Below are 24,520 nucleotides of genomic sequence, written 5' to 3' on the forward strand. Positions count from 1 at the left end.
AAGACTGAGTTTGCATTTAATGAGCTTTCCTGTTCTGACACAGAGCATTATAAAGCAAGATCCTCAATGAACATTAAATATAAATGTACAAACACAAACATTACATGTAAAATTGATGACGATAACTGTAAAAAATTGCTAAAATTAAAATAATATCACTTGCTATACAGAGCGACGTTTTATTTCGAATACCGATTTAGAGATAGTTATTTTAGAACTCTGATTAGAAGCTGACATCCCAAAAAATGGAAAATAAACAAGCTACTGGGCTGGATGCTGAACTTCAATATGGCTTTTATGGCACCAACCAAATAGCTACGATACTAGAGAGTAGAAATGCCTCGTCATTCGGTACCAAATTTTGATATATGTGATATCAGAGAGCCAATAATGATGCAGCATGCTTGTACCAAGCTTGAACAATGCTGGCGATTGGCTGTCTAATGTTAGACGTACTGAACACTGCCCTGACCGGGTGTGTGCTGTCGAGCAGCGCCGCTCGTTCAGCCGTTATTGATGTCAATGTCGTTGTGGGAGCGAGGAACCCTTCCCCCTCACCCCCAAGGTCCCTCCAGGAGTAAGTGACTAAACCTTGACCTGCTTACTCACCATTAGCATTATTAGCTCTGTTAGCGTTGTTAACGCAGCTGTGCTTCTTTGCTGGGGCGGTATTGCAGTGGCTCTGGCTCAGGAGAAAGAACTGTCTTTTGGCAATTATGAAGATTCCCAGTTCGATTCTGGCTGTCATAATTTTTTTAAATTATTATTATTATGTTTAACAGACAACTTCAAATTGTAGCAAATAAGTTTAGTTTTTATGTTGTAGAACTGCTTTGAAAAGAAGAATTCCAAGCTGTTGAAACATAAAATTAAAACCGACAAGTTACATTGGTTTGAATGACACCTACAAATGAGTCCTACAGTGCTATGCGGTGAGCGAAACACAAGAAAGTCACTAAACAGGCTGCTCTAACATCAGCTACAGGGCTGTAGGCAGCCCTCCTCTAACTCACTTAATGTGTAATAACCTGCAGAATGTGTTCAGCACTGGCTAAAATACTGTCTGGTCAGGTGCAAAACTAAATAAAAACAAACAGTTAGCTGTATTTCATTCAGCGATAGCTGTGGTTTCAAGCTCAGCACTGATCCTGAAGCAGCATCAGAAGCATGCGCTCTGCTTCAGATGCCTGAATGAATATTACATCCAAGGAATGTTAAGAGGTGGCAAAGATGTGGCAACCTGCCTTCATATCACCTCAGTAATAACCTTCAGAAATCTTATCGACTGTGATGTAGCAGTTTCATGATGTTTATCTAGTCACTTAAACTGCTTGTGAGCCTTTGAATCTCTCTCTCTTTGATTTCTTTAAATCATTAAAAATATCTGTATGATGTGAATTTAAAGAATTTTTTGTGATCAATTTCTAAAATCCTGTGATGTAACCTTCATAGTACTGGATCTGTCTCAGGTATTCTCACTTGCTTGAAGAAAACTGTATTGGAAATAAGTCAAATCGTTTCGTTGGTCTAGGTGTCAGCTCATTTTAAAGTGTTTATTAAAACACTGTTAATAAACAGCAAACTCCCGATTACAATATAAGACCAAAACACTGACGACAAGTTATGGGCAGTCATGAATAACTAAACTATTTCACTTTGACAACAACAAACCAGCAGCATTGCTAGAATATCATCAAGGTCAACTTACATTCTTTCATCATGCCGATGTCAATGCAGCGTTTGAGGCGACAGGCCTGGCAGTGACGCCGGTTGTCCTTGGTAATGGTGCAGCTCCCGTTGAATGGACAGGTGAAGGAGGCTTTACGCTTCATACTGCGTCTATTGGATTGAATTAGTTAATAGTAAATTGCTCATTTAGAATTGTTTATTCTCTGTGATGGCTCAAAGGGACAGACAGAGGTGACTCTAAGCTTTATGCTCCATGCTGAAGCGAGATAAGCAGCGAAAACAATTGTTACTGGACTTTAATACAAACGTTTTAAACCCTTCCAGATGCAGCATATGTATTTCAGAACCAAAACCTATACTGAAATAAGGAGTGAAGTCAAAATGAACGTTCCTTTGAATAAATATTTTATCTCACAGCCCAAGTATGGCACTACAAAAATATATATATTTGTCCATATTGTACATAAAACCTTTGAATGATTACTAATTAAACTCTAACTGAACCAGCTCATTCCATTCATAATAGAAAACAGTTTGTTTGAAGGGATGGTGTCTTTATTCTTCTCCCTTTGGCTGCTCAGCCTTACGTTAATTATAATACTTAATTAGGGAATTCTATTCAGAATCCTTGATGATTGAAATAAAGTATGTGTGTTGTGTGTATGTGTGAGAGAAAAGAGGGGGTGGATTGAAGGATTAAATAATACAACTAAATAATACCTCGACATACACTCTTTGAATGTTTAATTGCTTTAGGGAAATATGTTGAGGGGGAGCATGGCAGCCAGTGTACTAAAATAATTCCATATTAACATACATTTTTGAACCTAATTACAGAGAAAAACAAAGTGGATAATTTGTGACGGAGCATAACTAATGAGTGATGAAATCTGAAATGTACAGATTTAGTTAAAAGTTGGCAGGAGAATCACTGCTATGGCACATGATGCTCAATATAAAGCATAATGATAACATGCTGCAAAGAACACCGCACATTCACAACCTCCAACGAACACAGAAAGCAAAACAGATAACATGAACACAAGTGTGCCAGCTCAGGGACAACACCCACCTGAAGAATCCCTTGCAGCCTTCGCACGTCATGGCGTTGAAGTGGAACCCGGTGGCCTTGTCACCGCACACGCCGCAGATCCGTGGGGCGTTGCGGTCAAACTCCTCCGGTCCGACCACCGACGTCGTCACCGTCATGGGCTCCATCACTGTTGAGACAGGAAAAAAAAAAGAAGAGAGAGACGATTAGGTTTGACACAGCTTGCCTGCTCCTCGTTTACGAGACAAGCACATATACGATGTAAAAATGTGGATGGGAATAAGGTCTGTGTGCATCCAGGAATTTCACCAACCTCGGACTAAGCTTAAAAATCAGTTTGTGTTCCCTGCTGCTGTGTTGTGTGGGAGCGAGTGTGTGCTTGATGGGGAGGTTTGTGTTTTCCTCCTCTTATACAAACAGGTGTCGGGCTATTAGCATATTTAGCAAAAGGCATTGACAGCAACAGTCTGCATCTCACAGCTATTGGCTGAATGACTCAGCGACACAGGTGTACACACACACACACACACACACACACACACACATATTCATACATATATCGTGAAATTACAATGTAAATTGGAAAGAGAATTAATGACAGACAGAGGGCCATTTGCCAAAGGCTGAGAAATGACTGATGCATTTAATACTGCCAAGATGAAATATTCTCTACGGTGCTCATTTTTCCACACACACCATCTGGCCGTCCCCTATGAAATAAACAGCAGTGGAGTAACACACACCGACGAGCCAACTGTGCACAAACTAATCCATATCGGTCTGTACAGAAAGATCCTCTGTCTGTAAGCTAATTGAACAGATTAGGTTAGTTTAAGCAAGTTAAAAAGGAGAGGAGGGAAATAGTGGAGGATGACAGGAACACTGCATATAATAAGTTTGATCAGTGGCTTTACTTGTTGTTAGCCGCTGCAGGATCTCTCTAATATGGTAACACGGGACTCAATTATATCTTAATGCATGTGCTGATGTGAGCGTATGAATGCTTTGGGTGAAGTGACCAAACTGCAAGAAAAGACACTAACTTATTAACAAGATAAAATGTGTGTGTGTGTAAGTTTTAGTTGCCTTAAATCAGCAGCAACATCATGTAGCTGGTATTATTTTCACCTTCTGAGTCTGTATGCGTGTGTCATCATGACAAAATATGGTCCTGGAGACACCTACTGTAGCAGGAACTATTACAACAACTAACAGTCCATCCACCCATTTCCTACAAATACTAACACAGTATACTGGGCAAACATCTGTTAAAAAATGAACATTAGATGTCCCTGCCCATGCGAGGATGGTGAAGCATATCGTACCAATCTGGCAAACTTCACCTGTTCTGTCACACTGACTTCTCTCATGTCGTATGTTCCTTGGCACCAAACAAAATTGCCGTTGTGGCTGTTGTGATCCCATCACAAGATGGTCTCCAGTAGATGCTTACTTTTTATTATTCAGTTATTCAAGATTATTGGACAGTTGATAGTAAAGATAGAAACAGGAAAAAAGCACCCAGTGTATGATATGCAACATATGGTACAGCCCCCCCTTAACCATTATGAGGTAACATAAGACAAAAAGGTGAAGGGATGAGGACTGAATTGTGTTACTAACTCAAGTCTCCATTTGTTTCATGGTGCAAGAAACATTACATTACATTTACTTCCTTTAATATTCATTTAAAAAAGAACAGCAACATCTTTACTTAATATGATTCCATTTCTGTTGTTGTGGGAAGAATCGACGTGAATGTCAGAGAAATGCCGGTTGTTTTTATAGGAGGAACTGAGAGACTTCTTAAATTCAAAACAATAAAGCGATCCCGACTATTCATGTTCACAATTTAAAAATTAAAGAAGTTATTATTAAAAATTTACCATCCTTTACAATGTAAAGATTTTCCAGGAAGTTAATTTGCTCGTTTTATTGCATCCTTAAGGGCGTAAATTCAGACTTCAGTTCATTTAGTCTTTTCTGACTCACTAAAATTTGAAACTGAATGGAAATGCAGAAGAATATAAAGGAAACTGTCTGAAGGTGAAAGAGGGAGAGTCAAAATGAAAAATGTAGTGGATGAAACTCAGAGTGTTACAAAAAGATGGAAAGGTTCAATGCAACATGGTCAGTAGTTTTTTGGTACCGTTATTATTAAATAAAGAGATTAAGTACTACAGTCGGCACTAAGGAGAAATCCTATGTGAGAGAGAGGGAGAGGTCGTGTGAGGACAGAACAACCAAATGAGGACAAAGAGAGGAGGGGGTTCATGAAATGAACTTAGGCTCAGCGGGGAAAGAGTCACGTGGCTGCAGAATATAGCCTGTGGGGAGTTAACGCGCAAAGGAGGAGGACTCAGACAATCTCAAACCAGGACAAACACATACGAGGGATTGGCCTGCAGAAGCGATGAATGGCGAGAGAGAATGAAAGAGGGGAGGCAGGTGAGAGCACAAGAGAAAGGATGGAGACAAACATAGTCAGACTCCATTAGCTCTCATTACATCTTGGCCAGTTGATGCTTCAGCACCAGCTCCCAGGAAAATACAAACACGTGTAAATGTGAGCCAGGAGCTACTCAGTCCAATTACCCAGAACACACCACACCGGGACAACGAAGCACACATTTCAACGCAGCTGGAGTTATCACTTTAACGCATGTTTGACCATCTATGCTGGATTTGTGTACACATGTGTATGCTTGTGTGTGTCGGTGGTTAACAAGTAAGCACAATAGGCTTGTCTCACTTACAAACATGTCAGTGATTTCAGGTGTGTTGGGGAGGGTGAGGTGCATGGTGATGGGATGAAAAAACAAGACACACACCATTAGTCATTGCAAAAACAGCCTTTTTTTTTTCTAACGTGGCACGGGGTGAATAATGCAAAAGATGGAGGGGGCGAAATGCAGACACAGCGTGTCAGACATCTCAACAGATCTGCAAAAACACCAAAACAACCAGCAGTTTCATTAGTGGTGCTGATTAACAACTGTTCAAATAGGCTCCAGGTCTGTAATTAACAACTCTAATGTTATTTCTCCTTTAATCACTTCTCAGTCACTCTTTTTTCCTCTTCGTGTTTTTTCTCACTTGTTTCTCATTTGTAACACTATATGATAATTAGCGTTCTTATTAATTTATAGTCAGCGTGATAAGTTGGTAGAGAAAAGGGGGCAGACTTTTTAGCTGCCAGCTGACAGGTAGTTCGATCTTATCCTCTCTCTCTCTCCCTCTCCCTCTCCCTCACTTACCACTGTTTTCTCATGCATGCACATCCACCTGAATTTACAATTAGCCTCTTCATCATCACCACCATTGTCTTTTTCTCAGCAGTCAGGTCTGGGAAGGTGTGCATGATTATCACAGAGGAGGAGGGAGTGTCCTGGTTACTGATGTATGTCTTTCACATAATTTTGATTGAATCAACATTTGAGTAAATCTGGGAATCACATCAAACTCTGTGTGGGAGATACAGTGATACTGAAAAGGACTTGGATCAGGATCACAGCCAAAACACACAAAAAAAACAACTTGATCCTGACATTTCTAATTAAAACTGATTCAATCTCTCTAAACCCACATTGACCATTTGTATTAGTTTGAGTTTCATGTTTATTTGGATGCTTAGGTACCAGTTAATATGACATCCATGCCAACAAAACAAATTGAATTGGGGGAAACAAGAGAGGCAATGTCGCTGGACAAAGCAGAACTCAGCTGTGTATAATGGATTCTTCACAGATCCATTTTCATTAAAAGGTGTATGTGTGTGTGTGTGTGTGTGTGTGTGTGTGTGTGTGTGGAAACTGGAGAACTGACTTATTAAAACGTGTTGCATGGATAAGGTCAGATCATCTCTGTGTATGAAGAGAACAAGACATACAGCAGGCACAGGTCCTTACACAGATACAGAGCTGATGATTGTAGCATTAATTACACTCTTTTGTCCTCCGTTGGCACAATTACAAGCACAGTCATTTAGGGATGGTGGTAATCTACAATAACTATATGATAATAATAGCATTCTTTGCTTATTTAGTCTGGGAAACGTCACGGTAGTTGATATTATTTTGAAAATTTTAACTAAGGCTATCCTTAAAAGAAATGTGATATAATGACTGATTCATTTTTACAGAACTATGTGAGTGACTACTGGGTCATGCAAATGCATAATTTAAGTGTTAGGACATAGAATGTGAAATTTCATGGGTCCCTTCACAAGAAAGAGTACGTCCATACATCTTACTGACAGAGAAGAAGAATTGCTTGGGGTCATGGTTAGCCAGCTGACTGTCCCAGGACGGCTTGTTTACAGTACAGAAGTGGAGTTGTTTTGTCAAGATAGCCCACCACTGCTCTCCTCGTATCCCCCGTTTGCAGCCTTGTGACTCCTGTCACTTGCTGCACCCACAGTCCTTGCTGGTGTTGACACAAACAAAATTCAATGCTGTGTCAATACTGTTGCGAAAGACTGGAAAATGCTGAAAAACAGACTGCTGAAAACTTTACCAACTTTGACTAAATGCAATCCACAAGATGAATTCCCACTTCAAAGCCATGTCCTGAGGGCGCACATGTGCAGACTGAGCATGAGTAAGGAAAAGAGAAAATACTTATTTGCACAAAGTCTGGATCTAAGTCGTGTACTGAAACATTTGGAATCGAATTACTGAAAACCTCACAAAAACCATCTTCAACAGGACACCAGTCCAGGAGCATTAATGCTTTTTTTTTTTTGTTCTTGTTCTTGTTTTATTAGTTTTCTTGGTGTGAAAACTCATAGTCAAGTAATATTTCTGGTGTCATGGCAACCCTTTCCAAAATAGCTGTTCCATTTCTCTTTTTTGCCCCTTTGTGTTTCACTTTTCTGTTCCTCCCTCCCTCCCTCCCTCCCTCTCCATCCCCAGCTGTAAACACATTTGTGCATGTTGCTTCTGAGAGTTACGCAAAGTCGGCTACAAGTGACATCTAATGTCAACAGATGAAACATTTAGCGAGAGGGATAATCAGGCCGGATTACAGCAGAGCCGCTCGGTCTGTTTTTGCTGATGCCAATGTTATTTTCCTCTCCAAAGCGGTGAGCAGAGCAGCTGAGTGCCATCTCGCAGAGTTAAAATTCATAAACTCCCCCATAGAATGTTAACACTAAGTCCTATGAGGCAGACTATCAAGATCCCATCACCACTCAGAGTGCGAACGAAACACTGACTAAAGGGTATTTGTCATTCCTACAGGATCACTAAGGAGAACAGTTTATTCTTCTGTTTCCATACAAATGGCACAAGTATTTAATTAAAAAAAAAAAAAAAAAAAGCATTAAAATGCGGCCAAGCTTGTTTAAAAGCAGTGAAACCATTCAAGCTCTCAGACATAACAACAGCCATTACTGGACGAGCCTGTAATGGCCAATACAATGCTGCTATGCATCTGTAAAGGATTCTCAACAAGGGGCGCTTGTTGCCCACAGTAAAAACATGTTTTTAAGTGGGGGTTTTAAGTGAATTGTGCAATGCGTCACATGCTTGCAAACTGACGCACATCAAACAATAAGTCATTTTTGAACACCAGGGAAGGATTTAACTTTGATGTTTACTTTGATGCATTTGGAAACTACACCTGTGTCAGTGTTAAAGTGTAAAACGATGGGGCTCAATGCTCTTTGAGAGGCTTTTTTGATTATGAGGAAAAATACCACAGCACTAATATTTCATAGGAACATTCATGTGTAAAGAGATTAAAAAAAACTGTGTAAAATAGCCAAATAGCTATTATTCATACCAACAATTGCTGCATTAATGTCCAATAAACACTCCTTACTGCATTGGAAGGTGCTCTAATATATACAAAACCCCACAGCTTGTTTACAACAATGTAGAAAATGTTTCTTCAAAAGCTCCATGTACTTTCTGCATGCTTCTCTTTACTCTTTCACTTCAGCCCCTTCTGTGCCCCTTGGAGGCCAGTCAAACTACTGTGCTGCGCTTGTCTTCATGCTTCCCTCCTATCATAAATCTGATGTTCCAGTTTGCAAAACCTCTACAGCCCATGAGATGTTAAAAACAACAAAACCACCTGACCAGGGAGGAGAAAAACAGCACCATGTCCCGTGCCTTATTATAAGAATTAGTATGTAGTCCCTACTCTACTATGGAATACATTTTAGGCAGGCCTGGACTACCAGCCTGTGTATGTGTCACTGAGTAAGGGTTTGTGTTAAATGAAGCATGAGGAGGACTTGTCAATGTATTGATTAACCTTCACCAGTACCATCAAATATCATCACCATGATTGAGAATTTTGTCACTACAACATTGAGCTGAGCCTGATAATTAATGGAGATCTGGTGGCCTTTACCAGAATGTGCTGCTTTCTTGATCTGAGAAATGCTTTCAGGAACCTCATGCTGACAAAATGGATTATTTTGGATTTTGCTGAAAAGTTGCTTAAAAAACGGGATAAAATCAGCATGGTGTGGGCTACATGGATGAAAAAGCCATTCTTACGTTCTCTTGGGATACACACTCTGAGAACCTCTGAGGAACATCATCAGGTGACGTCCTACAATGATATTTGATTGGACACATTAAAGATACTGAGGATTTATTGCCAATAAAAGCTTGTATCATCAATGCACTGAGAGCATGTGTAGTTTGACTGATGCCTTTCCCACACACCTTATCACATGTTTACAGAGTGGCCACGTGCTGCTGAAGTGGTTTGAACTTGGTGACAGGGAGGCATACAGGTTAAAGAGATTGTCCCTAAACTGAGGGCCTGAGTTCACACCACTACACAAGCAAGCATCTGAACTGCCCCTGAACCACTGCACCCAAAGCCATACCAGCTGCAGGGCTGCTGCTCCGTGGCTGACCCCAACCTCTGACCTCCCGGTGGAGGCGACAAAGAGACAATTTCCCCACAGAGATCAATAAAGTATCATACCATTGTCTGAGAGAGGGCCGTCTTTGTTTAAATTGGCCCATAGAAAAGAAGTTGTTGACCTTTTTTCACCTCCACCGTCTAGAGAAATGTAGTGTTCAGAAATTTTGCTGAGAAGATGCATAACACAGAAAGGCTCCAGCCAATCAGTGGGTTTGGACCCAGAACCCTCTTATTGCTACCAACCCTCTTGTGAGACGAAAGTGGTAAAAACTACACAACCGCGCATTTCTGTAGGAATTTGTATGTTCTCCCTGTGCTTGCGTGGGTTGTCTCTGGGTACTCAGGCTTTCTCCTAAAGTCTGAAGACATGCAGGAACTGACGACTCTAAATTGCCTGTAGGTGTGAGTACGAGTATGAATGGCTGTCTGTGTCTATGCATCCGCCCTGTAATTGATGAGCACCCAGTCCAGGGTGTGCCCCGCCTCTTGGCCAGGAGGATAAGCTAAGGATAAACAGTATAGATAATGGATGGAGATGCATAACACAAAAAAAGGGGCCACGTATAATCATTATATCATCACAATCGCTACATTTTCCTACATAATACAGATGCAAGCTTTAAGTCTATGATAAAAATCTATAAGCAATTTGTCATTGAAAACTTACAGATTAGATTTTGCTGTTGAAATTCAAATGTCGTTCAAATGCAGAGAGGAAGGTGGATCTCAGGTGTGCTGTATCTAATAAGAATGTCATGCTGTGTAGTACAACACTGTATTTTCAAAAAAAATTTTTGCAGAAGACAAAAAGTTGAGACTCAAACTCTCCCTCTACCCTTCCACAGTTTCTCTTCAAAAGTCAGCAGTAACCCAGTATTCCCCAGTACAAGGCTCAGTATAGGAGGGTGCCATAGGAAATGGAATCTATTGCGTATAGAGGGGTTCACTCTATAGGCGACACAACAGGGAGCATGGCCTACTTTTACCACCAGCTGCCTCACAGAGGGCCTCACTAACAGCTAACCGCCATAAACTTTAGTCCAGTACAATACAACAAAGCGGCAGTGGAGCCGGAGTTTAACACGCACGCACACACACTTTCGAAAATCACATCACTCCTAAACCAAGCGGCTGCTCCTCATGTTTCCTAGTGATGATGTTACACAGAGACTTGTGGCTCTGTTTGACTTGTTTACCGGGCTGGACAGTCAAAGATCACGAGGGACATTCTGTTTGACCAGGGTTGGTTTTCTGTTTAAAAGGGTCAGTCACCAGGTATTTGGTTCCCGTTTGGCTCCATAATGTAAATCCTCATCAAAGGTAAGTTAAGAAATCACAGAGGAGTAGCAGCATGTGAACCTAAACCAACCTTCTTTAGGTCCAAACATCAATGGGGGACACAAAGATGAAAGCCAGAGGTTTTTTTTTCCCCCTCTGAGCTGGTACCCAGCCGTGGGTTATGGAGAGATTAAAACGGAACCACAGGTCGTCCAAAGTCCCTCTAATCTATAGGCTCAAAGTAATACTTTAATTTGGATTTAATCAAACAATACACTACTTTCTATTATTTTGTCCACCACATTTACATCAAGGAAGAAAGGCTAAACAAACTCAGCATATCTGAGAATCTACATCTTTGCAGAAACCATTTCAACAAAAACTGAACATCAAAACATTCATGAACAGAGAATTTATTGCATGAATGTTGCATTAAGACTGTATTGGTTTTAGCTAGGTGTACCTAATAAACTAAGTAAATTGTAAACCAGCAGGCAGCAAAAACAAGCTCAGCATTAGGCTTCACCATGCTTCAGTACAGTACCTTAAGAATACAGCAGGGTCACATGACATCAAACATAGAGGAGAGAGAAGAAAGACCTCCAATTTTACACAAACAGATGCCCGCATATCCAACAAATGAGCCTGAGGCCATTAAACGGTTCTGAGTGTGCATGTGTGTCTGTGTGTGTGCCAGATCTGTTGGAGAGGTACTAATCGAGTGCCCCAATTGGCTGCTGAAGTATGCTACAGAGCAACTGATCTGATTGGTTGGTATGTGGCGCACCCCCTGACACATACACAAATACACACACATACAATCTCACAATTCTGCATCCACAACTATCCGCATGTGATCAACCCTTTCAGGAGGGATTTCAGCGAGGTCTTTTATAGGGTTCTTTTCTTGTCTATTAAAAAAAGAAAACAAAAGTCATACAGTGTGCGGACTTGTAAAAACGTGGTTGACTGCACAGATTTCATATTCAGTCTGTGCTCCATCACATGTCCAGATGGGTGAAAACATCCTGAATATATCATTTATGGTTGATAATTGTACCTACAGCTACAAAGTCACATATCTCAGCTCATCCAGCTAATACTGCATTTTCAAAATTCGCGTATGTTTTACAAGAATGTCATTATGAAATACATGAAAATCCTATTTTCCAGGCTGCCTATCCCATTTTACAAATGTTCCTTTAATGACACCCTTTGAGGAAGCATCTCAACATGAAGATATATTTTGCACCATGTTTCCAAAATAAAAGATTGATAAGAGTGATAACCCAGGGATGCATATAAGTCGTGCCAACTTTTGCTCATTGTCAGCTACAGTAATATACTTTAAAGCTATTGGATTCTTAATAGTTCATCAATCAATTGTCAATAAATTATTAACACCCCTAAAATACTCTAATGCATGTACCATAATGTGCCTCTAAGCTATAAACACAGGCTTGGCTCTGAGGTGCTGATCCTTCATTTTTTTTGCCAGCATACAACCAAACTGACCACACACAGAAAAACCAGAACAGGTTTTTATCTCCTTCACACACACTCACCAGCAGGAAAAATGCTGAAGACACTGCTAATTGTGTGTGTGTGTGTGTGTGTGTGTGTGTGTGTGTGTGTGTGTGTGTGTGTGTGTGTGTGTGGTGCGCCAAAGTACAAGTAAGAGGGAGAGTGTTTTATACAGGCACTATAATAACAGGGGCTGAAGAAAGCTGAGCTGGGATAAATACAGGTGGGGGCACCCTGGCTCGCGCTCTCCATTAATGGTGCATGTGGAGACACACACACACACACACACACACGAGCCAGCTGTGCAAACGAATAATATGTTAATGAAACTAAAAACACCTATGTGAGCACTGGCAGGATGTAGGAATATGAAAATGACCTGCCCATCAAAATATATTTCTCTCACTCCATTTCTCACAAGTGTCCCTTTTTCAGGCTTTAGGCAAAATAACATGTCGGACACTTGATTTGTTCTCTCTTCCTCTTTACCATCACCTTCAATTACTTCCCACCGCCTAGTCAGCGTAGCATTTTAACAACTTCTAAAAATGTTACAATCTCGCGACAATGTGTCTAGCACATACATACAGAGTTAAATACATACACTGGTTGACGATATACTTCGCCATCATATGACACTATGGGCTGACACAGATTACTGGCTGTTTGTATAAATGTGGCAAAAAAATCCACGTATAATTTTCGCTATTTTATTCATTTAATTCACAAGTCATTACATGTACCGAAACTGAAACGTGGTGTCTGATTAGATTAAAATTCCATCCATTTAAGACGATATTCAAATCTGCTTTGACCCAGGCCTGGCCTCTTTCCGCGTACCCTCTCCTGCCGCCAATCCACAGCAGCAGGTTTGAACTTTAGACCTTGTTTTCTAGGCAGAGGATGAAAACGAACAGGCCGTCGGGCTGTTGGCAGACTGACAAGGAGACGGAGAGGGAGGAGCGAGAGCTAGAGAGGGAGAGACAGAGGGGAGCTTGTAAAGAAAGGAATGAAGTAATGAAAAAAAAAATTAAAGGCGGGAACTGAGGAATGAAAGGATAAAGTGAAAGAGAGAGGGATTGAAGGGGTAAAGGAGGAAAGAAAAAGAGGAAGGGAGGAATAAAGGCTGGTGGAGGAAACGTAGACAGGAAGACAGCAAAGACACATGGGTGAAGAAACACAGGTATAGAAAAATGGGGAGGCAAGCAAGTGAGGATAAAGAGGAGAAAAGATTTGCTCTTTCCATTACACACTGCAGGAGCTTTCCTCTAGTGCCACCCTAGGGCCAAAACGACAAGTTTAGCACAGAACGTCTACTTTTCAAATGTGATAGTTAGGAAATTGCCTTCATTGTTTACAGCTGTTTCATTGTGGTGTATGTGTATGGCAGAAAGCCTTTCTGGGCTTGTGGGTGCAGAGTGATCTGCCCAGCGCAGTTCCTGACAACTTAATTGTGATGGCTTAAGAACTGAGGCTGCAATGTCCTAAGTACAAAGTATACACACCGAGAGACAGACAACATATTAGGAGCACAGTGTCCATTCATCTTCTGAGTGCGTTTCATTTTGTTTTGTATTGTACGTTTTAAAAGAAGAGAGGCATGTGAGGCGTACACACGGGAGTGCTCTGGGCAAGAACCCTACCTGTTTACACTATTAGTAGTTTATACATTCAATATATTATGTTTATACTTTCAATATGTTTTACTATGCTCAATGTTACACTGCCAAACCAAATCATCAGACTGACAAGTCTGATGATCAGATCTCCCTGTCTGCACACAGAGCAGAGATGAGCTGAGGCTCACTCGTGGGTAATCAATACTTGTCAATTGCTGACCTAAAATCTGTTAATAAGGGCAAAAGGACACCAGCTGATTTACTGCACATCATGTCACGCACAGTCAAAGCAAGAGACCAGCCACAGCATGCAAAACTGAGCCACACACAAGCACACTGACAATGACGCATGCCAGGAATCTATTGCACACATCTGCTTCCAATGGGTTAAAGGGCTATTTCATTTTGTTGCCATGGATACGATACCTGAATTAAAAGATGAATCATTTCTGAAACGCATTAAGTACTGGATGCAAAATGCCATTTTACCACTTAAAGGCAAATTGTTCTCAACTGTCCCTACTGTACCTTGTGTTCTCTGCCAAAGCTCCATTTATTCAGATATGACCCCTTATGTCCCCACCACTGACTGTTCCTCTACGGCCCCACTTTATACCAATGTAAAGATGTGTCACTTCTTATAGCTGTAGGTTTAAGGAGTGTCCAGCATTAAGGTTGGGCCAAAGGATGATGCCATCGTCCATTCCCAATGTTCAACAGTCATCAACCACTGAGCCTCTACCATCATAAGTAAGGGCAGTAAGTAATTAAGTAAAATCTTATTTAAATAGCACCTTGTAACATTGTGATTTAAAAGCCACTGCCGCAGCGACGGGGCGAAAGCCGCCTTCCCTTGCTGCACTCACATAGCAACACACCAGCGGGGATGCTGGTCATTAACTTTGTCCCAGCTCATGGTAGCGGAGGGAAGCTATCCTCGAAGCGTAGCGCTCAAGAGACCACCCCAAGAACGCTACCATCGTCCATCGCCATGTTTCAAGGAAGGAAGCTATAATGCTAAATGTTCAGTTAAAATCCTCACAGAGGAGCCATTGTCCAGTTTCTGAGTGGGCCTGAATATTTGATACCAACAGGGATGATATATCATTTAATACATTTTTACTACCTTAAATGATTTTGAAGAGGCCTCTACCTTTACTCATTTGGGGGCCAAGTAAAACAAAAAACACATTAATAGGTGCTGTAACTCAGACCAGATCTCTGATGACGTCAATTGTGATCTGGTGGACAGCAGACAGCGGTGGTAGCGAGCACTGGAGACACAGTGTTCCTTTTTAGTTCAGATTTGTGTATGTCCACATGATTGAAAATGTTTCTGAACTACTCCAAATAAAACACACTATACAAGCATTAAACCTTCACATTGAATTAATTAAATTCTGTTTCTAGTTAAATATGTAACAAAAGCATCAAATATGACCTTGACCCTCCTAAGAAGCCCACCCACTGCTTCCACAGAGAAACCTTTCCATTACATAAAATATGGTCTAAGCACACACTCAAACTGATTCATAAGACGAAACCCAAGCTAAATATGAACTGTCAACATTAAAATAAATTATTAGATGTTTTCTCTGAAGATCTGTACAAGCCTCCATTTCCAGGTTCCTCGTTAACAACCAAATGGAAAGGTGCAGATTGTGGCAGCCTCAGTCAGGCGAGAGAAGAAGCTGTCTGAGCATTCATCCAGTGAAGCTGTCAGGACAGAGAGTGTCTGTGTGGTGAGTGTGTGCATGTGTGTGCGTGTGTGTTACAACAGCAGCCTGAGCAGCTCAGCAAAACCAACTGGATGTGTGTATTTATCAACTAAATAGTTACTACACCTTATTACTTTATTGCGCTAATTACAATGGGTGATGAGGAAAAGATAAAAACTTGTTTCGCAGCCAAGATCGCAGGGTAAGCACATTTAACTGCACAGAAAATGCTGTATATTACCATTCGAAACAAGAGACCGCATTATGCAACATCCACACATTCGCATAATGCAACACTGAATAATACACCACAAATAGCATAACAGTGATCAGAGCTCATTTGGCAAGCATGGCAGACTGCTACCCCCCCGCACTGTCAGATTTGGCTTCTGTATTTGGTTTCACAGAGCCAAATCAGTCGCAGCTCATCTGAAATTGTTTGTTCTGCAGATGTTTGTATTGTTGGTTTTTTTAATTGTTTGCTTGAATCCTAACTGTACTGTATAAAGAGGCATCTTATTCGAACTGTGGAAAATGATTTATAGCTTGCATTTCCATTGCTGTTTACACAATGACAAAGTCCAAACAGGTCGTGATTTGAGAGAGGGTCGATCTCCATTCTGCAGACAAGCAGACTAAGAGATACCCTAGTGGCATGGTGACTGACGAAGGCAACACAGCAAATATAAAGAAGGCCATGGACCTCATTGGCTAGATAAGATAAGATAGGCATTTCTGTTGAAACCCTCTAAGCTCTGGTTATGGCTGCTGTAAGGAGTATAGATACAGCACACTGTTCTTAAAAGCATGTGTTGAAAGGTGCCAACATAAATGTTCCCAAAATAATAAATGCAGTACAAGGTAAAAACATCTACAACTACAATAAAGCATGCCTTCATTGTCAGGATATTGATTGCTCAGTCAACTAATTCATAGGTGATTCCGTACAAACCCTAGAAAATATCAAATGTTGTACCAATATACCAATACCAATATGCTGAAAACTAATGGCAAATGTTCAAGTTAGCAGAAAGGTGTTTACAAACTTCTTATTTAGGTTATTTTTCTCCATTTTAGTATTCCCCAAAACTGGAAAGAGATTTGTCAACTTGTGCCTTTAATGAATGCGCAATGGTGAATCCAAGTTTTACATTTTGCACAGATGTATTTTTCCTGTGTTCTCACACATCAGTTGAAATACAACTCAAATCTTAAACTGACCTGCGAACTGTTGAATCTGCATTTGTGGATCAAGTATTTGACACAGTTTTGAGACCAGAGTTTGTCAGAATGAGTTTGACAAATACATCAAAACATAACAATGAGTTGCAGAGGTCAATCTTACTTTGATGCAAACAAAGAAATCATTTCCTTACTGTTAAAAAAAGGTCCTATATTATGCACCTCGAGATCGGCAAGCGAAAAAAGACCATCCTCTCTTTTTCTCCTGCTCCGTCTTTCAAACATGACCATTTAGTAGCACTAATGTACTTTTATTTTGATATGGTAAAGTTGCTGATTTGTTAGAGGTTAACACAGTTAAGACTTACAACAGAAAAGATTTTGATTTACTGACCCACTGATTTGCACCTGATGGTTCAAACAAATGTAAAAACAAGACAGATTAGAGACAACCTCTGGAAATTGACACAGCATTTGTACACAGAATCTCTATCAGGACACATAAACCTGAAATCCCAGCGGGCACGTGTGCATCAAGTTCCGGCTGCGGTCCTCTGCACGGCTTCATATCTCACCGGGATTGTTTCAGAAGTGGAGCGTTTCACCTGGCTGAGAAGTCACTTTTGCCTTTTACGTATCTTATTTATTTATTTATATTTTACAATTGCTCGCTCACATTTCTCTACAGTCTCATGACTCTTCATACAGTTTGCTTTAACGACGAGCAGCTCAGCACAACAGTTAATCTCACATCTAAAATGCATTAATGTCACCAAAACACTTAATACACATCTCAGGATCAACTCAAACACTGACATCATTTGACGGCCAACACTTCATTCATTAATTTCCACTGCAGCAGAAATCAGTTCACTGATGTCAAAGATGAGTCATACATGTTTCAATATGCTTTCACTGGCTTTTGTCATTTTTGGAGAGAATAATTCCAAGAACACAAGATGAAACTAAACTGAAGGAACTAACCAATTATGCAATACAACAGTGCACATATTCACTAAAGCTAGTCAAGCCTGTCTTCTGCGTTTGGCCAGTTCTCATCTTCATCATCCATTTATGCTCCGTCTTGCAACACAACTGAGAAGGGATGTTCTTGTGCATTTGAACTCTTCCTGGCAGTCTCGCATATGTGTGGACATCCAGCATTTATTGCACCCAAGAGGGACCTATGATTACATGGCTTGTCGTCATACATTTTCCACCTCCATGAGGTAGACAGTAGCAGTATGTAAACATGTGCAAAATAGACTGTAAATACAAAGAGTGTATTGTATAGTAGTAGACTGTAAACACACAGAGATTTGGGGATGGTTGAGTTTGAGCGAGGAACAGTTCTAACAGTGATCCGTCATTAAGTCCACACTGACTTTTGCAGTGTGGACAGTGTGAAGAGCAGTGTTTGGCAAGCTACTTGGAAACTGTAGTGAGCTAAGCTACCAGCTACTTTACATTAATTGAAGTTTTACTATACTGAAGCTGCCCCCCAGAGAAATTTAGCAAGCTAATAGGCTTTCAAGAGAACGCAGAATAAATGAAAATGCATTTGGGACCTTGGCTTACCTCTGGTGTGTTTTACGAAGTACTATTAGTTCCTGTCCAGAAAAAGTGGAGAACATAGTATTGGTTTGTTGTGTTTTGCACAATTACATGAGAGACAAATGTGGATGGCTTTACTCTGCTGAAATCACTAACAGGGAAGGACCAACTAATGAGATAATGCCAGGCTCTTGGAGACATGAGCATTCACTGCCCTCAGCACCACCGTCATCTCCAAACCCTACTGACTATGTGAAGCAGTGCAGGGAAATGCTCAGCCGCTACTTTACTTCTGAAGCTGGTGCCGTCTCCTGGCAATGGGAAAGCACTATAGCACAAGCACTATACTAATTAGCACAAAAAATCTTAGTTATGAGGAAAATGATGAGCACAAAACAATGTCAATGAATGCACGTGTCACCTAATCCATGAATGCAGATTCACAAGCCAATTTTACATTTGAGACTGTCTCATTGCAACTAATGTGTATGGATAGATAAAAAAAAAGTATATATATATTTCTTTAGGTCTTTGGAAAATGTAAAACTTGGATTCATAATCATGTATGCTTTTGTACATATCATTGCACATACATTTCACTTCACTTCACAGGACACAAGTTAACATCTACCAGACACAAGCTGACTTCTATTAATATTAATATTTACGAGACATATCTGTCTCAGTACAGTGCCAGTAGGCCGGGCTGGTGCTGCCAACATCAAGTCCACAACAAAGTGTTTTCCCTCCACCTCCACTTTCTTTGTTTGGACTGTCTGGTTTAGTTCCCGTCTGGTTTGGTTTCGGTGGATTCACTTTTCTTCTTTAAGAAATGCATGCTGATTTAATCGCAAACTAGAGTGATCATTACAGAGCATGCCCATTAAAGTACACTGAATTCATTTGCTGCATATCCCGGCATGAGTCATACATTACTCATGAAACAAAGGTTTATGACGATTACTAAAAAGAAAACACCAAGTTCTTGAAGGGGGCATCCCACTATCCTTCCTTGAATGAAAGCTAAGTTGTATATATACACATTTGTTACATTACCAAACAATGAATCTAATGCGAGATAACACTGACTTACGGTGGAAAACCCAGAGGAATAAATAACAAAAAATAAATAATATCTGATAGAAAAGGAAACACTCTGACTCCTAACCCAATGCAGAAGCATTTGCAGCTACCACTGACCTGTTATTACTATAAGAGAGCGTCCTCCATTTTCCTCCCAGGAGCCAGACACAGTAGCTTGCAGACGACACTCCTCCAGACAAAATCTCCCTGGGCCCAGAGGTATAAATCCTGCTTCCAGACTCTTCCTCTGCCTTCCCTCCACTGGTTTAAGTCTCTAGCTGCCTAAGTGGCGCAGATATTCATTGATACTCCCTTCGCTCCCATGCTTTCCCTCTTCCTTTACACCTTGACTATTTCCTCCCACTACTCCCACCACGCCAATAACTTCCTTTTATTCTGCATCCACTTTCTTCTACAAAAAGTGTGCATGTTTGATGCGGCGAAAACTAGTGCGGCCTGTGGCTTTGTGAATGATGACGAGGAATGGGGGCAAAGGGCCAATGAGCTTAAGCCTGAAAGTTAATGCTTAACCTGATAATTGGAGTCAGCAGGGTGAGACCAAACTCCACAAATATAGCACTAGCCATCAATGACATGAGGAAAGAGTTTAAGGCAAGTAAAAATAGGAGGGGGGAGAGAAGGGATTATAGAAATATAACCGCACAAAACAAGGCGTAAGCAGGGAGGAAAGACAAACAAAGAGGAAACAGGGGAAGGAGATAGTGAAATGAGGAAGTAGAAGAAAACAAAAAAGAAAGAAGGATTCCCTGAACTCACAGGGACCCTGACAGAAAATAACCTCTGGGCAAACATTCCTACACTTCGACTTGCACAATACCCTCAGTGAATGTGCCACAACACTATATGATGCCATTAAATCAACGGAGTGCGATAAAAGGTTATAAACGTTCAATGAGACTGTTGGCAATCCTGTTTTACAACCCATAATTCGGTTAATTTTCCAAGAATGTAAAATTAGAAAAATGTGTTAGACATCAATACAATGGTTCAAATCAGATGCAGATGGTGGTTTTTGATGTAGCATCTATTACAGCCATTTGTGAGATAAATACGCCAACAACTGCTGCATCTTGGCAATACCACAGTGCATTTATTAAAGCCAGAATGCCAGTTTATGGTGAGATTGGTAATAAAACAGCAGACTCATCTTTGGTTTTGACAAACAATGGTGATGAACATCATACCAACTTGAAAACAATCCAACGTGAGTTATGATATATTTAATAATAACTTCAGTTTGAGAGTGTAGGTTTAACATCTTTGGTGATCAAGGCCATTTCACCAGTCTCTGGCAAAATAAAATGCTCTTCCATGGCTACATCACCTTGTAAGGATACTGTATTAGTAGATTATACCAACCAAAGCAATAGTAACTGATTATTTTGGCCACTCGCAGATAGAGATACAAGTTGTGACACAACATTGACATAATATCACCTTATAGAGCAAACAGTGGCCTATCGACACATACAAAAGACAAGGAGCAGCATTAGCATCGATTTACAGTCATGTTTTTGGCCACCTAATGAACATACAATAAGTGCAAAATTCACTCTTCTGTGTTGTATCCACCAGCAGCTGAGGTAATCATCTGAAAACCAAAGTAATGAAACGAAGGAAAATCGCTTTTGTAGAGCATCTGAGGGCCTTCTCAGGGATGACCCTCTGTGGGCTTGTGACTACATTCTGATACTGGGCAATTACTAACAAATGATATCAATATCGATAACATACCTACATGAGATTAACTTTAATGCTGACAAGTTGAAGTTCCCAATTTCATCTCTCAAGACGTATGGCCTAAATAGGTTGGATGACTGAGGTCTGCTGATTTCTGCATGTTATCAAAATCGGCCTTTTAAGCTAAGGGTGCAAGCCACATGACATTGGAATGAACTTAAATTCCTAAGCCTCAAATAGCCCGAGGAAGTCCATGCCAAGTTAGCCATTTTAAATTAAGACATCCTGAAGATAAAGGGGCATGTGGAGGACAGCATGTTTGAGAGCTATACCCTTGGATATATCACATACAACTGATGGTAAAAGACAGATTCCACCAGAACACCCTGGTGCATCTCCTTCTACTTAAGAAATAGGTTTTGAATAATTCAACAGCTCCATAATTTACTTAGGCTGAAGTAAACTGAACTTTTTTAGTCACTGACAAGTTTAATATATCAGTAATATTTGTTCCTAAAATTTCAACCATCAATATTTGGCAGAGCCTTTAGCAGCATAATAGCAGTGGATCCCATATAAAGTTAATATTCAGACAGCTCAACCAAGACCTGCCACGGCAAATTATGGTATGAATGCTTGATGCAGTGATGCACTAAGCTGATGGTCAGTCTCGGATTTCTTCTGGATCAGGATGAACAAGATTGTAGAAGAATAAAAATATATGTTTTTGATACTGCACTGTATCATACTGACTGTTGTATATCAAATGAGTATACACTTTTTAGAAAGCTAGTAATCCAGTTAGTGGAACAGTTAATTATTCTAAAGCATGACATGATGACGACTGACATGACGGGAAGGTCGGTAAAAACTTAAGTGTGTTGCTTTTTTTAGGAAATGTAATGTACTATACATTATACATTAAAGTGGCTTTAGAAACAGAGAGAGAGAGAGAGAGTGACAGCATGAGAGATTTAAAGTTTTATAACAGTGACACCTAAAAACCTCAATTTAAATGGCTATTCATTTATTGACTTTTTAACGCCTTTACTTTCAAGGCACTCATGTTTAAGAGGATGAAATCCTTTACATTTATAGAATATTGAGCCATGAACTAACCACTTTTCCAACACGGATATACCATTATGGTGTTGTAAAACCAAACCACATTTTCACAAAGCAAAGTCCTGTTGTTGAAGTCCCAGAAAAAGGTTCAAAAAAAAAAAAAAAAAAAAAAAAAAAAGAGGCCTTCTTTACTCTAGCCTCAGCCAAAATCTCCATGTCATAGTGAAAAAAAAAGGCAACGAGCCAAAACTAACATATTAGCTCATTGAAATGTAAGGTGCCTAATGTGGCCAGACAGCACTCCGAGGGAATTTTCTCTCACTTTACCGGCAGAGCAACAATCCTTTAGCATCCAAAATAAACTCCCCAGAAAATAGTTTCCTTTCCGTAATATCAAATGGTTATTGGGTAATTGCTCAATTGGCTGAGGTATGTGTGGCATATGTAAAATATTTGACACTGTAGTCTGTTGCGCTGCTAAAACAAAGACCTACAGCACATATTACATAACCAGCTTTTCCTGAGGGCATCTCTTGCTGGTAATTTCCTTTTAAAAACAAATGTAAAAGCTTTACAGACAGTTCACTGAATTACAACACATGTTGTCTGTTAATGGAGATGTGGCAGCAACAAGAACCAGTTACTTTGATGAACCATAATGGCAAACTAGGAACATCTTATGCCTACTTTTATTCTGGAGTGTGTTCACTTCGTCTGGCACAGGACAGATGTTATCCAGGCTCATCTTACGTGATTGTACTTTGGGCCGGATATTTTAGAAAAATGCTAACGTCAGTATGCTTAAAAGGAAAACAAAAAGCAGTCGCCCTGGTCTAAGAAAAATTAACTATCGCTCTCACCCTCATCGTTCTTGAAGTAAAAACAATAACATCTCTATTGGGTGTCACCTGCAAGTTTTAGATTCCATTTTGTATTAGGACTTACAAGAAGGATCCTTTAATTTTCCATTTCTATCTTGGACTTTGGAGGGAAATCCAACCCTGTTCTTTCGTTGAAAGCTTAGTGCGCTGTGCTTTGTGTGTGGGGGAGGTCATTTGCGTAGGGAACACTAACAGCCAAAAGTACAGGATAAGCCCGCCCGGTATGCAACTCTAGTCCATAGCTGCCTTCATCCTCTCTAAAGGCAGAAAGGTGAATTCCTTTGTGCATTATTTCCACATGTTACGGGAGCAGGCGCTGAATTGGGGAGAAAGAGATACACACTTATGGTGTAAAACTCAGCGTTATCCTCCCTAAGAGCCATAGAACTCCATGAAAAACACCACGATTTACACTCGCTAAACCAAAACGTGATTCCCAGGTTTTTCTCTCCTGATTCCACTTTCCTGTCATTCCTTGACACACTGGGCACGTGACGGCCCGGAGTACAGCTGCCAGCGCTTTGTTGAGCAGGTAATAATAGTTATAAAGGCAACATTTAGCCAAGTATCAGTTTATCTTCCATCGCAGTATTATGTGGAGGACTCCTCCCAGCTTGTCTAGACTGCCAAGTATGCAGGTGTAAATCAATACAACCCCCCTCTCCTCCCTAACTTCTACTAACAACACACACACACACACACACACACACACACACACACACACACACACACACACACACAGAGTTCACATTTAAACTTCACTGGGATTTGAAGTGTACTTAACAGCATGCTCTTAGCAAGCTTTACAACAGAAAAACAAACAGTCAGTTCAACTAGATAATCAACAAACAGATAACACAGGATAGGACATCATATGCAAGAGCGCTGCCTTTTAAAACCAGGTGATTGTGATAGCAGACAACCGTCAGGGTCAGGGCAGAGGTTAGGATATAATAAACTGAAGTGATAGATCTTGAGTCTGTGCTTGAAAACAGACTCTTTAACATTCCCTGATGTGGCTTGGCAAGCTGTTAAAAGGAGAGGAGCTCTAAAGGAGAAGGGCCTGGCACTCAGTGAAGCAGAAGGGCCTCTTACTGAGGGAGAAGAGACTGACTTTTTCAAGATAATAACGAGTATTGAAAATCCAGCAGCTTCTCCTCATAATTTCAGGGGAACCAGACTACATATTCTCTTACCTTAATCACAATTTGTGCACAGTTTTGTAATAACAGTCCCTATTACAGTAAAAATCTAGGCTCCAAAGAACTTCACAAAGGAGAAATATCG

The 24,520-nt window shown here is 40.4% G+C and overlaps 1 protein-coding gene across 1 annotated transcript in view; it reads right to left on the reverse strand.

The window, feature by feature from the left end:
- LOC139209692 (vitamin D3 receptor A) overlaps positions 1-24,520 on the reverse strand; it is a 64,889-nt gene that overhangs the window by 16,041 nt on the left and 24,328 nt on the right. The window contains exons 2-3 of the mRNA XM_070839497.1: positions 2,762-2,909; positions 1,709-1,839 (exon numbers count right to left, since the gene is read on the reverse strand). Coding sequence (XP_070695598.1) covers positions 1,709-1,839; positions 2,762-2,907 — 277 coding nt within the window. The 5' untranslated portion in view covers positions 2,908-2,909. The remainder of the gene's footprint in view (positions 1-1,708; positions 1,840-2,761; positions 2,910-24,520) is intronic.

The sequence above is a fragment of the Pempheris klunzingeri genome, chromosome 11, assembly GCF_042242105.1.
Source record: "Pempheris klunzingeri isolate RE-2024b chromosome 11, fPemKlu1.hap1, whole genome shotgun sequence".
NCBI lineage: Eukaryota > Metazoa > Chordata > Actinopteri > Acropomatiformes > Pempheridae > Pempheris > Pempheris klunzingeri.